This window comes from Labeo rohita, chromosome 20 (genome assembly GCF_022985175.1).
Source record: "Labeo rohita strain BAU-BD-2019 chromosome 20, IGBB_LRoh.1.0, whole genome shotgun sequence".
Taxonomy (NCBI): domain Eukaryota; kingdom Metazoa; phylum Chordata; class Actinopteri; order Cypriniformes; family Cyprinidae; genus Labeo; species Labeo rohita.
The window spans coordinates 31,212,656-31,236,042 of record NC_066888.1 but is presented as its reverse complement, the minus strand read 5'-3'; the positions used below and the strand labels follow the sequence as shown (position 1 = coordinate 31,236,042).

The window sequence follows — 23,387 nt, the reverse complement described above, 5'->3', positions numbered from 1 at the left end:
ACAATGACTTAAAAGGTAAAACATTTTTAAATAAAGTTCAGTTCTTTACAAATGTACATAGTTTTGAAATGACATATTCATACATATAAATAAATCATGTATCAAATCAAATCCAAAATATAAAAAACAAAATAAGGAAATACTAAAAGAAAGACACAAAAGCAAAAAAGAGGAAGAAGACAAAGAGAAAGTTTGGCATGTGAAGAGCTGATGTTTCTGGGATAGTTACTCGAGAACTGAAGGTCCTATGGCCACGGCGATCATCTTTAAGCACCTCCAACCTACACTGGAGCTTACGGAGATAAAGTCATCAGTCCATCAGTTACAAGCAACAGCAGAAACAATCCAACAGAAAACAGAGCGGCAGGCAACTTAAAGATACAGCGACAAACAGACAGAAAAACTTCAGGCGTCACAAGAACTGTGTCATGTAGAATTACATTTATATCGCCAAGAATAACACAAGCTCAAGTATTAATAACAGTCACACTGACACGTTTAAAGAATAGTTCACCCAAAGATGAAAATTTGCTGAAGACTTAGTTGAGTTTGTTTCTTCATAGGAAAAGATTTGGAGAAATGTACAGTACAGTACAGTGAATGGGTGCCGTCAGAATGAGAGTCCAAACGGCTGATAAAAACATCACAGTAATTCACAAGTAATCCATGTCACTCCAGTTCAACAATTAACATCTTGTTAATGAAAAAAGTGGCATGTTTGTAAGAAACGAATGTATCATTAAGATGTTTTTGACTTCAAATCATTGCCGCTGGCATCCTTAATAACGCTTCCTCCAGTAAAAAGTTCATCTCCTGTTGTCGTCTCGCATCAAAATCCACCAATATATTTGTTTAAGAGCTGTCTTGGACTGTTCAAATAAAATAAAATAAAATAAAATGAAGAACAATAAACTATGTCCTGTTTTTTTTTTTATTTATAATGAATAAAATAAAATAAAAAAACAAAATAAAATAAAATAATAAAAAAATAAAATAAAATAGTACAAATTTTGAATGTAGAAATCTTACCAGTTTCATTTATGTACTTAAGTAAAATATAATAATGAAAAAAAAAAAAAAAAAGAAAACATAAAATTGATTTTTTTTTTGTTTGAGTGCAGAAATGCTACCTGTTTCATTGCTTGTAAAAACAATATATTTGTTTAAGAGCTGTCTTGGACTGTTTTGGCTTGTAAATGGTGTTTGATCTGTGCAGATTTCTCTCCTGATTCAGACCATGGAGGAAGCATGGACTCATATTTTGTGGTTTGAAGTTAAAACCGTCTTACTGATGGATTTGTTTCTTACAAACACGCAGCTTTTCACTTCACAAGATGTTAACTGATGGACTGTAGTGGTGTGGATTACTTGTGGATTATGATGATGTTTTTCTTTGATGTCTGGACTCTCATTCTGACGGCACCCATTCACCGCAGAGGATCCATTGGTGAGCAAGTGATGTAATGCTACATTTCTCCAGATCTGATGAGAAACAAACTCATTTACATCTTGGAACTTCCTGAGGGTGAATATACTGTCAGCTAATTTTTATTTTTGGGCAAACGATTCATTTAAAGTAAAGATTTAAAGAGGACTACATAGCCAGTCAGACAAAACAGTTTAAAGTCAACATGAAATGTTATGCACCATCCACTTGAACAATTGCAACTGCAGGAAGATGTATTAAGAAAGTATTAAGTAGTAAATAGAGTGCATTTTGATTTCATGCTGACCTTAAAGTGAGCTCAGAAGACACGAAGAACAGAGGAACTCAAGCATCAAAACAACAAAATCAGAGATCAACTGACAGACATTTTAAGCAGAGAGAAGACGTTCACACACAATCACACCCACACCCACACCCACACCATATGGTGCAATCATGACAGCTCTATCATAAATTTCGTATTAAAATGAAACTAGTAATTAAATCACACTAAATAAGAATTTCATTATAACAACAGTAAAAGCACTGGGATATCAGTTCATCAAACAATTTCCTTATTAAATATCCTAAATGTGGGCTAATGAATACAACTACTGACCTAATTTGCAATGGGTTTACCAGAAATCACCAAAATGAGATTTCTTTTTTTTGGTGATGTTACATGAAAGCTAATAAATCATCTTACAGCATAAAAAAATCAGGTGTTTAAAAAAATCTTTAAATCTACAGTCTTATTCTTGATCATTAATTTCATGACTTTAGAAGTTTATGGAATTAACAATGCTTGACATCCCTATTTGGTGAGATGAAATTGGAGTGAATACAGATATTCACAAAACAACAAAAACAACAACAAAAAAGCCATGACAAATCCTTAATTTCCGTTACTCTTAAAAATAAAGGTTCTTTACTGACATTAACAGTTCCATTAAGAACCTTTATCATGAAAGGAATCATTTCATTCCACAAAAGGTTCTTCTGATTACTAACAGATTCTTTGGGAACCCGAAATGGTTCTTTTATGGCATCGTTGTGAAAACAGGCTTTGTTTTTAAGAGTAAATGTAATATAACTGGAGTCTGTGTGTGGGTTAGTTGTATTAGTGATGGTTCTAGACATACCGCTGGTGTCAGTTCTAAGTAAAACCATATGATGGAGCTTGTACTGTAAATTAATTACATGCTTCAAGTCAGTCACTTTCAAATGAGGTTCCATTTCATTTAGCATCCTGCCTTAGAAGGGTGCTATCTATGTAGGAGCTCACTAGGATTTGGAACAGAACTTTTGAACAGGGATGTGTTCCTACTAGCACTGAGGTGTGTTATTGATGTGTATATATAAACACAAACACATTGTGGCAAAACTGACTGCCATTTTTAGTGTGATTTAAGAGGATCTTTCTGCTGTAATATTACCAAGAATAATTTGAGGACAGTAACACAACAAATCTGACTAATACAATGTTACACACACAAGTCACAAGTCAGGATTATTATTGTTAAACTAAAACCAATAAACAAAAACTTTTATTACTTGAAATAAATAAAAACAAATTAAAAAAAGCCACTTGCCAAGGCAACATTTCTCATTTAAATTTAGTTTAACTTGAATTACTAAAATAACGAACAGAATAAACTAAAACTAGAAAACAAAAATGAATAAAAATCACAGACATATGTATAAAAAAAAATAACATAAAAAATAATTTTTAAAAATACTAAAATAAAATACAAAGAAATTAACTAAATCAACTATATAAATGATACTCAAACTCACATACACACACCAAACACACTGCTACAAACCATTAATTCCCCAATACGAAAGACATCACACATGAGCTAAACAAAAAATGGAGGTGATGGTGAGCAAAATAATTTTGATTATAAGTCGTTTTAGTTTAAAATGTCAGCAAAAAGAAAATAAAATGTTCATATGTCATATAGCATACTGCCATCAGGGGGCGACATGGATGAATCAACACTGGAAAAAATTGGAAGTAGGATTCACTTTGCTATTTACAAAAGAAACAACATTGATGTGATGACATTCCATGTGAAATTTTGATAGTAGAAAGACTGAAATAATATTTACCTGTAAAACGTACTCCAATATTCTTATTGCTCTGTGCAAAAAATAATACTACTTCCTACACAAAATGTATTATATTTAACAATCCTTTACCATGGTAATATATAGAAGGCAAAATTTTAATGCTTCAAAAAATATATATATTTCTAATAAATATTTAAAAAGTATATTAAAAATGACCAATATATATATTTATGTTATATGTATTATATTTTTAAATATATTTTAAAATATTTTATTTTGCTGTATAGGGTGATGAAAATGGCATTTTAACAACATTTTTGCTTGTAAACAGACAAACTGTCATGGAAAACTAGCACTGATATAAAATTAAGCATTCACAATTTGTTTTGTTTTGTATTATTTAATATTGATACCAGTTGCAAATACCAACAATGTTAGTTAAAAATTAGATTTCAGTTTTTCTACTTTAAAATTTCACTGTTAAATTACACATACTTTTTGTTTCTTTGTTATTGTTTGTAAAATTTACTAGCAAATTCAGAGAAATGTCTACACCATGTTTTTTTCCCTCACACATTTACTTTTTTTTGGTGGAAACTGTAGTTACAATGTAAATGATGGCAAATGTTGATGAGTTTATATGCTTAAAGGAGTTTAATAATTTACTCACCCCCTTGTCATCCAAAATGTTCATGTCTTTCTGTCTTCAGTCGTAAGAAATTATGGTTTTTGAGGAAAGCGTTTTTTTCTCCATATAATGGACTTGATTGGTGCCCCGATTTTGAACCTCTAAAATGTAGTTTAAATGCAGTTTCAAAGGGCTCTAAACAATCCCAGCCGAGGAAGAAGGGTCTTATCTAGTGAAATGATTGGTCATTGTTTTCGAAAAATAAAAATCTGTAAACTTTAAGCACAAAAGCTTGTGTAGCACAGGCTCTGGGATGCGCGTTCACGAAGCTACATACTATTGAATCACGTCGAAAGGTCATGCGGAACTACAGACCCAGTGTTTACAAAGCGAATATGCAAAGACTAAGAAAGTGCAAGCAAGTCAAACACTGTTTACAAACAAAAAGGTACAGCGTGTCGGACGATTCTGAAGTTGTAGGAGAAAATAAGATGGAGTTTTTCGCCATACTCTACCTTTTTGAGCCTTTTTTTTTTACACAAATGTTAATCACACTACAAACAAGACAAAACTATAATGCTATAAGAAACAGAATAGATTGATTCATTGTTTACCTGGGTCTTTAGTCTATGATTAGCTCACCTCACCCCTTATCTGACAAGTTTTCGGGTTTGAGTCGTTCGTTCATCACGTGACAGCCCCGTAAGATGAACGAATGACTCGAAACAGGTGAACTAATTCCAGTACAAAACCTAATAGGATGTTGCACATGTGCGACTGAACGAATCACTCCCCGAGATGACTCGTTCTTCCCGAGTCACATTAAAGATTTGTTCAAAAGGAACGAATCGTTCAAGAACGACCCATCACTAATTCGTAGCGTCGTGAACGCACATCTCAGAGCCTGTGCTACACAAGCTTTTGTGCTTAAAAAGTATACAAATTTTTATATTTCAAAAAAATGACAGATTGTTTCACTAGATAAGACCCTTCTTCCTCGGCTGGGATCATTCAGAGCCCTTTGAAGCTGCATTTAAACTACATTTTGGAAGTTCAAAATCGGGGCACCAATGACGTTTATTATATGGAGAAAAATCCCGAAATGCTTTCCTCAAAAAACATAATTTCTTTACGACTGAAGACAGAAAGACATGAACATCTTGGATGACAAGGGGGTGAGTACATTATTTGTGAATTGTTGTTCTGGAAGTGGACTTCTCCTTTAAAGAAATAATGCTTAACCAAACAGCGTTTTAACTAAATCTAAAAACAAAGCTAAATATTTAAAGTTGGTTATCTTTGTAGGTTTGTGTTCAAAACTAGCTTATTTTTCCCATAATTTGACCTGCTTTATTGGCTGTCAGTGCTAAAGTCATGTCTACAGGCTGAATTTGTCTCAAACTATGATTGAAGATGAGCTCTTTACCTGGTCCAAGGTAGAGTACCTTGACTTGAGTGTGATGACCTCATCCAGGTGTGCTCTGAACTCTCGCCGCGACGCCTGGAGGAAGCCACAGGACAGTCACTCCCCCGAAACATACATACACACACACACACACACACACCTCTCCATACCCAACAGGCACAGATACAGAATCCATCCGCATTTGGTCAAACACGTGTATGAGCATGCGCTGCCACAAACACTAACACAAACACACACACAAACAGACTAAGTCTCTCCAGGAACACACAGTAATATAACACTGCTGTGATGTGCACCGGAACAATGAAAAATATGAGCAGCTTAGAAATGAAAACTCACCCGCATTAAATGCAACTGAACTGATCTAATGCTGTAAATTGTGAGTGATCAGAAACAAATCAAGAGAAAAGAAATCATGGAGCTGAAGAAATCACTTGAATGACACTCAAATCAAGCTTCTTAACATATTAAGCCAACTAAAGTTTTCGGAAACTAGTTTGTCAAGTTAAAAGCAACTCGGATTAGACCTCGTACAACTACAGCCAAGCTACATTACAAGCAACTAACAAAAAGTAGTCAGTAACTGAATTCAAGCTGTAAAACAGAGTAAATCATTATAAGAAAGATTATTTGGGACATGATATAAAAACAATGAAAAAGATAGATTTCTGAAGATGTAAACAAACACTATTGTAGTATATTTAACAAGAAAAACTATTTCAGTTTTTGTACTTTAAAATTTCACAATTAAATTAAATGTGTTAGTCAGATTAGACCTCGTTCAATTAACAAAAAGTAGACAGTAACTGAATTCAAGCTATGAAACAGAGTAAAATCATTATAAGAAAGTCTGTCTCTAAAAAAATATTTAATCAGAGCAGTACAATATGACAAAAAAAGACGTTCATTTTTTGTTTTTAATTGAAAGTAAATTAATAAATAAATATGTTTTTACTGGAAAAAGACAACATTTAAATTATTTTAATAACTGTGCTACTATCCCACTAAGAAAAAAAGTTTTAGTAAAATATATAATATATAAAAAAAAAAAAATATATATATATATATATATATATATATATATATTTTTTTTTTTTTTTTTTTAATGATATCTGCAATTTTTTTTTTTTGCCATTCAAATTTTTAGTTTTTAATACATATATTATCTGTTTCTTACTGGAAAAAAACAACACAATATTAAATATTCAAACCATATTTACATGTATAAATACTTTTTATAAATCTATTGTTTTTTATTAATTACTAAATAACAGAATACTAAATAAAAACATCTCAATACATTATATAATATATAAGTTATTCAGTATAATATATAACCTTCTAGTTTATGGTCCATAGCTGGATATTGATTAAATTGTTAAAAATAGCTACTATTTTATAATATTGACAATATACACTACCGTTCAAAAGTTTGGGGTCAGTAAGACTTGTAATTGTCTTTAAAGTAGTCTCTTATGCTCATCAAGGCTGCATTTATTTGATAAAACAAAACAAAACAAAACAAAAAACAGTAATATTGCAAAATGTTTTTACAATATAAAATAATGTTTTTTATTTTAACATACTTTAAAATAGAATTGATTCCTGTGATGAAAAGCTGAATTTTTATTAGCTGTTACTCCAGTCTTAAGTGTCACATGATCCTTCAGAAATCATTCTAATATGCGGATTTATTATTAGAATGATCAATGTTGGATAATATCAACAGTTGTGCTGCCAAATAATTTTTTTTCATAAAAATTTTTTTTTTCAGGATTCTTTCATGAATAACAAGTTTAAAAAGTACAGTGTTTATTCAAAATATAAATATTTTATAACAATGTAAATTATTTATTATTAATCATTTTTAATAAACTTTTAATTATTAACTTAATACATCCTTGGTGATTAAAAGTATTAATTTCTTAAAAAAAAAAAGAAACAATAAAAATGTACTGACCCCAAACTTTTGAACGGTAGTGTGTATATATATATATATATATATATATATTTTTTTTTTTTGACATTTAATTTTTTTGGTTTTTACTTAAAAACACCATTTTCAATATTTTATCATATTATCATGCTAACAAAAATGTATATATTTTATACATTTATTATTTTTTTATTATTGATCACATCTCAATACAGTATAATATACAAGCTTCTAATTTCTGATATATGTATGAATCATTTATTAAAACATTACAAAAACTCTAGATTAAGCAGAGTGAAATAAATGGTTCAGAAGATGTGTAAAATGCAGCTGAGTGAGAAAATAAAAGCGAGTTTTGCTCATATAACTGCACTTTTCTATGCCATGTATGTCTTACAGAGGTAATAACTAGTGGTCGACTGATACAGGTTTAATGGCTGATATGTAAAATCTAGAAAACAAAGCTGGCCGATTAGTGTTAGAAAATATAATGTACACAAACTTACTATAGACAAATGTTTGTTTTATTTATGATAATCTCAAAATTGCCAAATATCATCTTCAATTATTATAAATTAACTGGCCTGGTCAATATACTGTATCAGTCTATCACTAGTAAGAATAACCCCTCTGGCCATACATACATTGAAGTGTTTTATGGACGAGAAAAAAAATAACGTTAGAAATGCATTAAAACATTTTAAAGGAAAAAAATCTGATATGGTTATGCTGATGGATAAACCAGTGAAGTCAAAACCATTTCAAAAACAAACATCTAAAATTGTCACAAAAATGACTGTCAGTCATTTTTTGCTCAGTTGCACTTGAGAAAAGCATGCATGACAAGACAGGAAGGGTTTCAGGCAGAGCAGGAAGCAACAATCATCGCAGGCAGGAAGAAACATGTCGCATGGCAACACGTCGAGGTGGAGGAGAGCTGTTGCCATGGCGATGCGGCCCGAGACGCATGCAGGAATACCTCAGCAATGCTTAGGGTGGATGAAGAGGAGGGGAGCCGCGCCTGGGTGCCACGAGAAGGGGGGAGAAGAGAAGACAATTAAATATAAGAGCCAGCAAAGCCAAGCTGAGACACACACACACTGCCGCCCCCTGCTGGCCCAGAGGACTGCTGGAGCGACGCAAGCCAAAGCAGCTGGGAACAGAAGACATTTAAAAAGAGCAGAAACTACGCAAATACAGCGCTTACACTCCTGTATTTGCTTCTGATCTGGGATTTGTGCTCGACATTTTCAGTGCAAGTTCATGTGTTTTTCTGAATATCAACCTGAGCTCTTTTACTTCGTGGACAATCATTTCTGATCCCTGTACAAGCCAACTTCTGCCACATAAGAAAAAAATAATGCTTTAGTAAGTCAAAATTATGATTTAAAAGTCAGTTATGAGGTGAAAATCAAAATTATGACTTCAAAAGTTTAAATTATGACATACTAAATTGAAATGATGACATAAAAAGTCAAAATTATGAGAGAAAGTAGACATTATGACATGCTAAATTGAAATTATGACATAAAATGTCAAAATTATCACAAAAAGTCTATTAGATTAAAAAAGCTGAAATTATGACTTTTGAGTAAGTAAAAAGTTACAACAAAGAGTCAAATTTATGACACACTAAACTGAAATTATGGCGTAAAAAACTGAAATTATGAGAGAAAAATCCAATTATGACTTTAAAAGTTAAAAAATGATTACTTTAAATCAAATTAATGACTTAGTCGAAATTATGACATAAAAAGTCGAAACTGACAAAAACACAAAATTATTACTTTAAAAAATAAAATTATGACATAAAAGGTTGAAATTATGACATAAAATTTCATAATTTTGAATAAGCGAAACACATAATTCTCCCAGTGAAATATTGCTGTAAATTTAAGTCATAAATTTGATTATGTCATAAATTCAATTTAGTATGTCATAATTTTGACTTTTTTAATCTGATATTTATGACTTTTGTATGTATTTAGATTTTTAAAGTCATAATTTTGACTTTTTATCTGATGATTATGACTTTAACGTCAATATTATGACTTACTAAAGCATGATTTTCTTTTCTTGAGTGGCGGAAATAGGCTTCTATAGATCCCAGTTTGATTTTATCTTGGGGATAAAAATGTGGTCACATTAAATCCAATTTACATTGGATTTACAACACATACAAACGCAAACACAGCAAAAGACGAAAAGATGGGTGAAGTGTTTAACAAATCGCTAAATCGCCAAAGATTTCCTACACTACCATGATCCTAACTATATTACTGAAGATGATATTTCTCAAAACAACAATACTGATGTCAATAAACTAAATATTTATGGAAATATTCAGAAATTATTTCAGATATATACTTAATATCAACTACCATTTAAAAGTTTTAAGAAATTAATACTTTTATTCTGCAAGGATGCATTAAATTGATCAAAAGTAATATTAATTCTAATTAATTCTACACTAAATACTGGAGTAATGATGCTAAAAATTCAGCTTTGATTACAGCAATAAAATACATTTTACAATATATTCAACTATAAACCATTTATTTTAAATTGTAATAATATTTCACAATATTACTGTTTTTATTGTATTTTTGATCAAATAAATGTAGCCTTGGTGAACAGAAGATGTAAAATCTTTCCAACTCCAAACTTTTGAATGGTAAATAAAACATCCATGCATGCTACAATACCATATTTATGCCAATGTATTTTTTCACTTCAACTCATTTGCAGGTGAAAAACAGCTCAGCTCAGCTAAAACACGAAGTTGCTTTAGTTGCAAACATTTTTTCTCTAGTGTAACGTGCCCTGATGAATCACATACAACAAGAGCCAAAACATATATTAAAGTACACACCATCAGTTTTGATTTCAGTGTTGACTTGAAATGCTCACAGCATCTGACAGGAATCATTTGGTACTTATTGCACATAAAATCAGCACTGCGTCTCACGTTCCTGCATGCAAGGTGTCCTTGTGGTCCAGGACAGGAGTAATATATCTTGCAGGCTGCAGCCCACCCGAGTTTAATGTTCAAGTGAAACTCAAGTACTACAGATACAATCTTTAGAAGCGTTATTTATCGCCACACACACACACACAAACGCAGCGCTGTTACCGCAGCATATGGCACACTGCTTCACATGTGCAATGTCCTCAAAGAAGTGTTTTTCAAGGGTGATTCAACACAAATAGGACCCAACAGACTCCAATAAACTACAATTCACGAGTTCGCCCTACAGACAATAATGAGGAATAAAAGTATGCGTATTTGGCGTGCTGTCCGGGGAGAGGGCTCCGAGTTCGGTAATTCCTCCCGAGCCTAGGGTACTCCCCCCGTCTGGAGAGAGGGGTCCGAGCTCGGACCCTTAGCCTGGACCCTGCGCTTACACCCCCCCTGGAAAGGTTAATGGCGAGGAGTCGGGGTGGAGGAGGGATGCTGACGACTAGAGATGAGGAAGGTAAGGCTGCTTAGTTTATTTATGGGCGTCCTCCCGGGCCGGCGGGATGGACGATGTGATTGCTTATGGTGAATTGGCCGAGTTAATTATCTGTGTGTAAACATCACTCGTTGCTAACAGTGTGATACTCCAACAAAATCTTAGGACAATTCCTAACTATTTTACACCTTGCCAAATCGGTGGCTAATTCATTCATCTCATTTGTAGATTTCCATACAATGTGCTTACATCCCAGTGATGGGTAATGAGTGGTGGGTTTCATGCTTGCTTTTTTCCTAAAAATCTTGTCTTCGCAAGAGTTACATATTATGTAGAGTTATTCATATTATTAGTTGTAATATGAATTCATATGAAATGGCCACCTTACATTTTCTCATAAGATCAGGTTAGATATAATAAGCATAAAATTACACAGGCACGTTGAGCAAACTGAACAGTTCTAACAGACTGAAGGACTTTTATTGATGCTTTTCAGCACTGAGTGAAATATAAGAAGTCATTATTAGTGATGCACTAAAATTAAAATTTCAGCCTAAACAGAATTTTTCAGTTTCAGTCTGAAATAGTTTTGGAGGGCCAAAATCATTGACCTAAACAGTGATGTCTAATAATTTTTCTCTGATGTTGTTTTCACTGTGTCACTGTCTGCTTTATGCATTAATTTTTATTCGAGTGTTGATTATTGAAAATTGATTATTGAAGGAGAAGTCCACTTCCAAAACAAAGATTTACATATAATTTACTCACCCCATTGTCATCCAAGATGTTCATGTCTTTCTGTCTTCAGTCGTAAAGAAATTGTTTTTTGAGGAAAACATCTCAGCATTTTTTCTCCATATAATGGACTGATATGGTGCCCTGATTTTGAACTTCCAAAATGTAGTTTAAATGTGGCTTCAAACGATCCCAAATGATCCCAGCCGAGGAAGAAGGGTCTTATCTAGTGAAACGATTGGTTATTTTCATAAAAAAAAAAACCAAACAAAAAAACAATTTAAATGCCTTTTGTTCTCAAATGCTCGTCTTGTCTTGCTCTCATTGAACTCTGTGTATTCTGACTCAAGACAGTTAGGGTATGAAGAAAAAATCCAATCGTATTTTCTCCCTCAACTTCAAAAATCATTTCAAAATCATCCTACATTGCTGCAGAAATACCGACACAGTATTTGCGAAGTGAACATGCAAAGAAGATCAAACACTCTTAACAAAAAAGGTAAAACAGCCATATAGGACGATTTTGAAGTTGAGGGAGAACATGAGATGAGAGTTTGACATACCCTAACTGTCATAAACCGGAACAAATACAGTCCAGGCAGAGTAAGACAAGATGAGCGTTTGACATTAAAAAGTATATAAATTGTCTTATTTTTATGAAAATAACCAATGGTCACGCTAGATAAGACCCTTCTTTCTTGACTGGGATTGTTTACAACCGCATCTGGGATCGTTTGAAGCCGCATTTAAACTGCATTTTGGAAGTTCAAAATCGGGGCACCATATCAGTCCATTATATGAAGAACAATCCTGAAATTCTTTCCTCAAAAAACATAATTTCTTTACGACTGAAGAAAGAAAGACATGAACATCTTGGATGACAAGGGGGTGAGTACATTATATGTGAATCTTTGTTTTGGAAGTGGACTTCTCCTTTAAATAAATTTGATTTTCGGTTTCGGTTTTTGGTCAAATGCATCCTTTATTTTTGATTTCGATCCAGAATGTTCTGCATCACTAGCTATAATCGTCATTTCTCATCTTACAGGAGTCCACTTCTAGAACAAAAATTTACAGATAATTTACTCACCCCCTTGTCATCCAAGATGTTCATGTCTTTCTGTCTTCAGTCGTAAAGAAAATATGTTTCTTGCGGAGGCGTTTGAGGTTAAAAAGTAAATCAACTGTCAATTTGTTTAAAAAATGGCCGATCGTTTCGCTAGATAAGACCCTTCTTTCTTGGCTGGGATCATTTAGAGCCATTTGAAGCTGCATTTAAACTGCATTTTGGAAGTTCAAACTTGGGAGCATCATTCAAGTCTGCTTTATTGAGAAAAATTCAGGAATGTTTTCTTCAAGAAACACAATTTCTTATCGACTGAAGTAAGAAAGACATGAACATCTTGGACGACAAGGGGGTGAGTAAATTATCTGTACATTTTTGTTCTGGAAGTGGACTTCTCCTTTAAAGATGAGATTTATTTATATATTTTTTTCATTGCAATTTTTTTCACTACAAAGGACAAATGCAATTCTGTCATTTTGGCCAAAATGAGTTTTCTTAGGACTTTTTGGAACCAATTTCAGTTTAGGTTAAGAAACAACCTAAGGTGTTTTAAGGCTGCTCTGTGCCTGCATAAAATATAGTGTACAGGTACAATATTGTGTCAAATCCAAACTAAATTATGCCTTTTCAGACCCACATCAGCCCCTAGTATCAAAGTATACAGTTGTAATTGCTATGTAAATGCATTTATGCCATCTCTGGCAAGTATTAAACAGTCTGTGTAAAGACACCTAAATGCAGAAGCGCACCTTTGCAGGGTAAATCTGGCATTAGACTCTGCATCAATTCCATGAAGAACCTTTAACATCCTTGGAATCTTTCCTTTCCACAAAAGATTGTTTGTTACCAAAACCTGCTTTTAGAATCTTTATTTTTAAGAGTGTAGCTAAATTTGCAACATCTAGTATTCTTGATCCAGAGGATCTAACCTTTGTTGGTCCTTAACTGAGACACTTGAACTACATATTAGGATGAGCTGAAAACACTAAGCTGCTCTAAGAGAAAGTAATAAAGAGTATCTATTTCATAAGACATTTTTTAAGTAGGCGGTGATGGCAGCTGAGCTGCCGGCTGCTATCACATATGAATACTTAAAGGAATAATTCACACAAATATGGAAAAAAAGTAGTTACACACGCATATGCAACTTTACATTTTTCTTTTTGCATGCAAAAAATGTAAGTTAATAAATAAATAAATAAATAAATAAACATGGCATAGTAACAATTTGCAACTAAATTAGTCTTAAATTCACATTTTCAATTTGAATTCAACATTCAACATTTTCGAGTTTATTCAAATTGCATAAGCATAAATGTTAATTGTGAAAATTCAATTTAATCAGTTTAAGAACGAACATGGTTTAAATATGGCTATCTGCAGAAAAAAGCAAAATTAAATTAGTTAATCTTGTTTAATTTAATATATATAAATCTGCCTGTTCATTGTAAATTTAAAACACATCAAGTTTATTACAGAAATCTAATACTGTATTTATTTATGCTGACTGACAAAAATGCATCACATAAATGTACTAGTTTGTTTATATGTTTAAACTGGATAATCCAAATAGATAAAACATGTATATGCAATTAAAATGCATAAGTCTTTAGGCCTAAACATTTTTCAGTGTGTTGCACAGAAGATAGTAAGTCATAGAAGTTTGAAATGACATCAGAGTGGGTAAATGAAACACAATTTAAATTTTGGATGAACTCTGTCTTTAAAACTTCAGATCATGTCCCAAGCCTCAGATCTGACCCCTCTGAAGGGGCCTAACAGGACACATACAAACTGCTCAAGACTGCTAATGCACAGCCAAGCGGTTTCTGCCACGATGTGTTTAATAATGCTTTAGTAGGTGTTTCTGCAGTTATCAAGATGAGAATCTACACCTTAGATATCTGATAATCTGTGGATGCAAGAAAAGCACCTTTACAGCATAAATGTCTGTTAATAATCCACAATCTCTGAGATATCAGTTTTTGTGCATGTTGTCAAATGTCCATTTCCCTTTCATCTTCATTACAAGCAAGCATCTTATATCACAACTGGGTGAAATAAGCAGTGGTCTGCATGTCATTATCAGTTGAGTTGAGTCATTTTACACATTTATATCTGTCTACAGCTAAAAGACGGTAATGCCAGTGTATTCAAACTAAAACTGTGATAAAACAGTTTTGTAACTAGAATTTCCCAGTTGAGCAACTCTGTATTTGAATATGTTCAATATAATCATTCATAACAGTAATAATTAAAATAAAAATCATAGCATCCTAATAAACATCAACCTATAAACAAATAAATAAAATGTTTAAAAAAATTAAAATATAGGAATATTTAATATTATTTAATTAAAACAACCAAATTCATCATAACCCTAACCCTGAATTTAAATAAATAAATAATTAATTAACTAATTAATTAATAAACATAAATTTAAATCTGAATATCTATAATATACTTTAGCCGAGACGCTGCACACATTTACTAATCAAACTTTTAGTCAAGAGTCTCAAAACATCAAGTGAAATTTTTATACTTTTGTTCAGAAGCGTTTCAAACATCAAGTGACCATTTTACTCAAGATTTTTGGCAGACTGCATTTTAAAGTCTTAATGTCCCTAAAGTCATGAAAGCAGCTTTAGGGAGTTATCTAACGTACTCATAATTGAGCCAAACATCTGAAAGAACACATGATCTGATCTTCTACATCTCATCCTGTACAATAAATATCACAAATATATGAGACAATGAACAAAACATATGAACATTTAGACGCAAATGGACAGTATCACATTGGACAAATTACCAAGAGCAAATATGCTTGACTAATTATTATGCACAAATCTTTATATATAATTTTATAGCCAATGAACACAACAGAAGATGACAGATGGACAGATGGCTGGACTGATGAATGCAAACCTCACACCAACAAGTTTTACGTGTCCAGTATTTTTTCTATCACTATCTATATTATCATTCACACTTTACACATCACAATCTATAACACACACACTCCATGAAAAAATAAAACACAAAATCATTTAGAAAACCAACACTAGATTTCTACACAATTTGACTGATTACTAAACTATCAAATGGATTCTAAAACAAAACACGCAAGTATCTTCTAACTCAAGAAACATATAATGCCAGAGAAACAGTGAAGACTTACCATCATCTACATGAAGACTGAGATCTCACACACATACACACACTGACAGAGAGGAAATGAACACACACATATGGATGGAGACAGAAGAGGAGGAGGAGTAAAAGAGAGAGTGAGAGAAGGAGAGAGAGAGAAGCCCACAGAGAAAGAGCAGGCAGGAATTATGATCCGAAAAAAGCAAGCGAGAAAAAGGAGAAAGAAATAAAGACTGACAATGAACACACACCTGAAATGGATTATATTAACTTATAATAGACTGTTAATGAGCAAAAAACTCAAAATATGGTGCTTTAACAGCTGTACAGAAAACAAAACAAAATATCTTTCAAACATCTGAACGTCACTGACCAACTTTGCTAAATTTGCCAACTTTGTGAATTTAAGAAGTGCTTTGTGCATTATGCATCTGATGGATAGGGAATAGATCATTTTGTTATCAAAATTATGAAGAGAATTTTAATTTCCGAATATTTTTCTCTATAAGGACATCTCTAAAAAAAGGTCACCAGATATGCCTGTAAGTATGAGGTAAAACAGAAACATGCACTCATAAATGTAACATTGATGTATTTGAATTACATATTTGTGACCCTGGACCACAAAACCAGTCTTAAGTAGCACAGGTATATTTGTAGCAATAGCCAACAATTCATTGTATGGGTCAAAATGATTGATTTTTCTTTTATGCCAAAAATCATTGCGATATTAAGTAAAGATCACGTTCCATGAAGATATTTTGTGCATCTCTTACCGAAAATATATCAAAACTTATTTTTTGATTAGTAATATGCATTCCTAAGAACTTCATTTGGCCAACTTTAAACGATTTTGTCAGTATTTTGTCAGTATTTTTAATTTTTTGCACCCTCAGATTCCAGATTTTAAATAGCTGTATCCCGGCCAAATATTGTCCTATCCTAACAAACCATACATCAATGGAAAACTTATTTATTCAGCTTTCAGGTGATTTATAAATCTCAATTTCAAAAAATTGACCCTTATGACTGGTTTTGTGGTCCAGGGTCACATATACAATTTATATTCATTTAGATTACTCATAGACAAAATAATACAGTCATACATAAATGAAACAGGTCAGATTTCTGTAATAGTACTAATAAACTGACAGTGTTTTAAAGTGCTCCTATTATGCCTTTTCAAATATGACCTTTCATGCAGTGTGTCATGTAGCTGTATGTGAATATAAACTATCTGCAAAGTTGCGAAGCCGACAGTGCACGATAAATAAAGTTATTGTCTATCTCAAAAAAAAAGTTGGCTCACAATCGCCTGAATGAGTCGTCAGGAATTTGGATCTTTTTTTGTTACGGCTATACGTCACGAGGTAACGTTTGCATAATGTCCGCCCACGTTCTATGTTGTGAACAACTTGCCCGCCCACAAACAGAGTCAAATTTCCATGTGGTTTACGTCATGTCGAGAAGACGCTGTATCCTACACTGTGAGAGTAAATTTGTTTTATATTCACCTCCAAAAGATGAATGTACAAAGACTGTATTTTCTAACGATCGTTCAAAATATGTAGCTGTGTATGTTATGTTGAGTAACAACCCTGCACGTCTTGCTAACCGGCTAACTCATGCTTCTGTAGTTCTGTTGTTCAGCTGTGGGCCCACTGTAGTCTAAAAATTTGTGATTGATGCAGCTTGACTGTCTGTCTGCCTTATTAGTTGGAGTAATGATAAAGGATGATGCACGAAGCGGCTTTTTTACAGTATTTTTTACAGAAAGCCACCTTAACGCATTATGCAATGTTGAAGCTTACTACATAGAGGTGTGCCCCGTTCGCTTACATACGCAGATTGCACGCACTTTCCATGGTAGTCCGTGTTAACTTGTTGATCAGCCACTTCAGCCGTTTCATCGTCAGACTCCGGCTCGAATTTTGAAGGTAAAAACGATGCCATCGTTTCTATGTATTGACAAGTCTCCAGGGCTGTCATTCAGTTATGGTCAAGGGCGTTTTGTTTTCCGACACACGCGTACAATCATAAAGGACTGCGCCATCTGACCAATCACAGCAGTGAGGGCTCACAGAAAGGACTTGCTTCGCACAAGTCGTTTACAAATCATTTAGAAATTAGGTCAAATTAAATCTATTTTTGGAGAAAACTAAAGTGTTTTTTGACCTTTCATACATGTAAACCTGTTTTAGAAGACTCAAAAAACAATATTAGCAACCGCTAAAATGGCATAATAGGAGCACTTTAAATAATAATACTAAATAACTAAATAAATATTGCTTGTTTCACAGCTAGAAATATTTAATTATATTCATACAGATGATTCTATAATTGTAATCAATTTGAATGAATTAATTTTGAAAATTAATTTGATTATTTAAATAAAATCAAATATATGCAAATAGTTATTAATAAACTGTCACAATTTTTTTATTATATATATATATATATATATATATATATATATATATATATTTTTTTTTTTTTTTCCATTTTCGTATGACTGACAAATCATATTAGGTTTATTAGTTTATGACAAAACTGTAATCCAAATGGATGGATATTTAATATGCAAATTAAATCTTGAGTCTCTTTCAAAACAACTCTTTCACTGAATCTTACAAGACTGAAGTGCAGTACAGAAACTAGATCAGACACCAACAAAGCACCATCTAAAACAGTTTACTATGGTACACAGTCAAGTAAAGCTCCTAAACTACTGCTAAACAAACACACAAGTCCATGTCAAGTAAAGCATCATCTGCATCAAGTGCTTTGCATTAAAAATGAACAAACAAACATTTCACAACAACCTGGATAAACATGAATCACTGACAGAAGTTATTCTGTGTGGAAATAATGCTGATGAAGTGCTAGTCAGATGTTGAGGATCTGCAGTACTGCGCGTTTGTTTATTGTGTTCTCTTTCACTTCTCCTTGGACATCACTATCTGATCTTCTCTGAGCATTAAATTCAATGTTCTCACCTTTGCGACAGCAAGAAGCCAGTCAGTTTTACAAGCTGCTTTGTTCAGAGGAGGAATGTTTTCGGCACACATGCCAAATAACTACACAAGCACACATACACACGCAATTATCTATTGCAGCAGTCATATATATGCACTTCTATAGTTCTATATAATTGTGATCCAGTTAGACTGTAGTTTGAGACACCATCCTGAACACAGAAAATGAACAGAGAGCAACACAGAGGTGAAATAGAGGAGGAAAGAAGGAAGTGGGAAGGAAATGTGATGGAAGAGGTGTAAATAAGATTGACAGATAAACATTCACAGATTAATCACTATAAAACTGTCAGAGATACGTCTGAGTTTCTCTCTCTCTCACACACACAAACACACACCAGCGAGGTGGATTTATTCTTCATCTAACACACATCTGCAGCTGTCAGTAGAGTTGCTTTTTTCACATTGAGGTTTTGACATTGAAAACTTCCAAAACACAAGCTGTAAACACAGTCCAGCATGGAGAAAAATAAAATGCACTAAAACAATAGCCCTAGTGTCCTAATACTTTCAAAACAGCACAATTGTTGCATATTTTAAAGAGTATTTACACTATGCTTCAAAGGTTTGGGGTTAGTAAGATGTTTTAATAGTTTTGTGTCTTTTATGCTCATTAAGGCTGCATGTATATGATCAAAAAATACAGCAAAATCAGTAAAATTGGGAAATATTATTACAAATTAAAATAGCTGATTTCTATGTGAATATATTTTAAAATGTAATTTATTCCTGTCAAAGCTGAATTTTCAGCATCATTACTTCAGTCTTCAGGGTCACATGATGCTTCAGAAATCAATCTAATATGATGAGATGCTGCTCAAGAAACATTTCTGATTATTATCAGTTTTGAAAACAGTGGTGCTGATTCATGTTTTTAATCATTCATAGAAACCTTTGCAACATTATTATACATGCCTTTACTGTAACTTTTGATCAATTTAATGCATCTTTGTTGAATAAAAGCATTAATTTCTTTTGTAGTGCACATGCATCCTGCACGATTGAAGTACATTACAAGTCTAAATTATTTTCTGTATTAAATCAACAGCAGGTTGCAAATGCAAAAATAATTTTAATAAAAGCAGAACTCAAAATATTCCATTAAGTGCACATCTTAAGACAGAATGCAGGGGGTTTTAATCAATATATGTTTAACGAACGAGCCGCCACCATTCTGCCCAATTACTTGTGCATTAAAATTAGATGCAGAATTGCATTTGCAGATAATCACAGGAACTGGTATATGTGTTAGTGGCTCACTGTTATGTAACCGTGTTATATAACTGTGTGGAGGACTGCCACAGCCATATCATCATCTGTGTGTGTGCGACTGTGAGAGAACAGAAGACAGGAAGTGACATAGAGAGAGTCGGAGTATGCTTGTGATCAGGATGGCTATAAATCAGTGGATGTTTCTAGTAAAACAACTGTGATGCTTGAGTTTTTGCTTTGTCATTACCATGACACTACTACACGTCTAGGTTTCTGTCAGTTTAGTCGGTTTAGTCAAAGCATCTATAAATAATTAAATATATGCAAGAAAGACATGACCTGTCACAATCTAATATGCAAATATTATGATGACATCATAATTTTTAATGGGTTACATTCCCTCACTCTCGTGTCGTTTCAAATCTAAATGACTTTCTTTCTCTTTGCAAAACACAAAAAGATATTTTAAGCTCAAACCACACTGGACCCCATTTACCTTCACTGTATGAAAAATAAAAGTTTAAACTGCATTTTCAAGCATCTTCGTTTGTGCTCCACAGAAAAATGTTTGAAAAAATGCAGTTTGAAAATCTAGATGTTAAAAATAGAATAGAGTCTTGCGAGATTATTAGAAATAACAAACTAAAACTGAAAAATAAAAAAATAAATGTTTCTTGAAAAAACTTGAAAACTTTCAGTAACCTGAAAAATAAATGGTAAATGGAAAAAATAGCTTAATTATTTTTAATAATTATTTAATTATGTAATAATAATAATAATTTAAATGCAAACAGAAAGCATAAAAATAAAAAACTGATTTAAAATATTATATTATTATATTATATATTACATATTAAAAACTACATTAGTAGCTCAATTATACAAAAATATCAATGCAGAAATGCAGTCAAATTAACAATGCAATGCAATGCAATGCAATGCAATGCAATGCAAAAAAAAAAAAAAAAAAAAAAAAAAATATATATATATATATATATATATATATATATATATACACACATACATAACAAAAATAAAAAAATATATACACCTAAATTTGTTTTAAGCCTGAGGAAGATTGAATGACTGAAATTTTGCTAATTAATAAACAATTTTTTGTGATAATTATAATGTACTTTCATCCTATACACCCATGTACGATTCGGTTGTGTGAGGAATTAAATGTTTTTATTAGCTAATGATGATTAAACATGCTGTTGCTGATCTTTTTTGTGATACAAATTTATTGAATGACTTAAAATATAGCGTATAGGCTACTACTAAGTTTTTATGGTGGTTTTTTTTTTAGATTTGGAGCTCAATAGCCCCTGGTCACTCAATATTTTCATTGTACAGGAAAGAGCAGCATGTACACCAAAAACATATAGTCACACCGGTTTGCAATGACATGAGGGCAAGTAAATGATGACAGAATTTTGCATCTCTGTCAAACTGATACCTGTAGAAACTCTCTCACTCATATGAGCGCAGCACAGTCTCCACGGCAACGCCCGCTCCCATGACAACCATCCGCATCCACACAGCGGGGCGAGAAATGATTGTGACATATGAGCTGACGAACGAGAGCTGCTCGCCCGGCTCGGGTGAGAATCCTGAGCCACATGGGTCAAAGCTACAAGTTAGTCACATTTCTGCAGCCCAAACAGTAGAGCATCGCGCTAGCAACACCAAGGTCATGGGTTTGATTCCCAGGGAATGCATAAATTGTACAAAAAAACGAAAAAGTTTGAATGCAATGCAAGACACATAGGATCAAAGATAAATCCCAAATGCATAAATAAGAAAAAAAGTGCATATGTTCATCTTCAGTCAAATAGATGTATAAACAGATGTCAATAAATGTACTTCATTATGTATCCAAATTTTGTCACAAGATCACTCAAAAGGACAAAAATGCACCATACTGTAATATTAATACAAATAATAATAGTATTTCAATGATACTAAAATAACTGAAGACTAGATGTTAAAAATGCAATGCAAAAAAAGAGTTTTGAAAGCAATGGTGTAAGAGAATAATTTCAGGTAATAATGCTTTAAAAATATATCAATAAATATAGAAAAATTAAAAATATATTAATTTAAATTTGTTGATTACTTGCGTACATTCCAAAAATGAGGAAGGGCAATTAATTAGCCAAAACATTGTTAAATAATAATTACTTTAAAAATTAAGTAAAACATACTGTAAAAAAAAAACTGGCTGCTGAGGTTGCCAGAACTTTACAAAAAAAGGTGCCAAGATTTTTTAACTACAAAATTTACATGATCAAATGTTAATATACCAACCTACTGAAGGACTAAAATCCGTTTTGTACTTTTATAGTACACTGACAACCACCTTAAAACACTGTTGCTAATGAAAAAGCAACATGTTTTCATCTCAACTAATGTTTTAGTTTTTTTTAAGGTAAACACTATATATAGAAGGCAGCATACACACAAGCACTATCGAGGTAATGCTAAAATAATGCAATAAACATTTATTTAGCAACATGAAATCCAACATAAACCCCTAATGTATATAATTATTTCACTGAAAAACAACAATGTTAGATATCAGACAGGAAATTGTGGAAATCTTAATTTACAGTTTTGTACTGTATATTATAAGATGATGTTCTTTTCAGCCAAAAAGCTGCAAATTTAAACATCCCGTTGGATTTATTAAAGTTTTTCCAAGTTTTTCCTTTTTAGTCTTTCAGCATTAAAATTATGATGAATTTAATCAAAGTCGTCCATAAATATTGACTTCAAATCCAGTCTCTGAATCACACGAAATGTTGCATGCCTTAAAACTTACTCCTAAACACTTTTTTATCAGCTTCACATTAATTTCCACAGTTTGCAAAAGAGCAGTTTAGACCTTATGCAGCTTCATTTGTTTAATATTTCCCACAGTATTTTTACTAAACTAAAACTGCTGAAGAAATGCCAGAAGACAGTCTGTGCTGTGAAAGATGAAATTATCACTGAAAAAAAAATATTTTTTCCCTCATTATATTTGCCTTGTTTTCTAGTACAAATGTCTAAACATTCTTAAAACAAGCATTTATTGGAGAAGCAAAATGGCTAAGATATTAAGCACTGTTTTCTGAAAAATGTATCAAAATGAAATGTGTTTTTGTAAACTGAGAAAAATCTGCAAATGGGGTCAGGAAGTTAATACTGTTTTCTCTTTCTGACACTTCAGAAATATTTTGCTTCTCACGTAAATG

General features: G+C 32.5%; 1 protein-coding gene across 6 annotated transcripts in view; it reads right to left on the bottom strand.

Annotated features, from left to right (window-relative positions):
- The window catches only part of gphnb (gephyrin b), a 100,504-nt gene that overhangs the window by 18,537 nt on the left and 58,580 nt on the right, over window positions 1–23,387 (bottom strand). For 3 of the 6 annotated variants that reach the window (XM_051138519.1, XM_051138514.1, XM_051138515.1), the window contains 3 exons: window positions 8,472–8,513; window positions 5,557–5,631; window positions 230–292 (listed from right to left, as the gene is read on the bottom strand). The exons of 2 other annotated variants lie outside the window; for them this stretch is intronic. In XM_051138519.1, coding sequence (XP_050994476.1) covers window positions 230–292; window positions 5,557–5,631; window positions 8,472–8,513 — 180 coding nt within the window. The remainder of the gene's footprint in view (window positions 1–229; window positions 293–5,556; window positions 5,632–8,471; window positions 8,514–23,387) is intronic. One more of the 6 variants, XM_051138516.1, reaches the window with a different exon arrangement.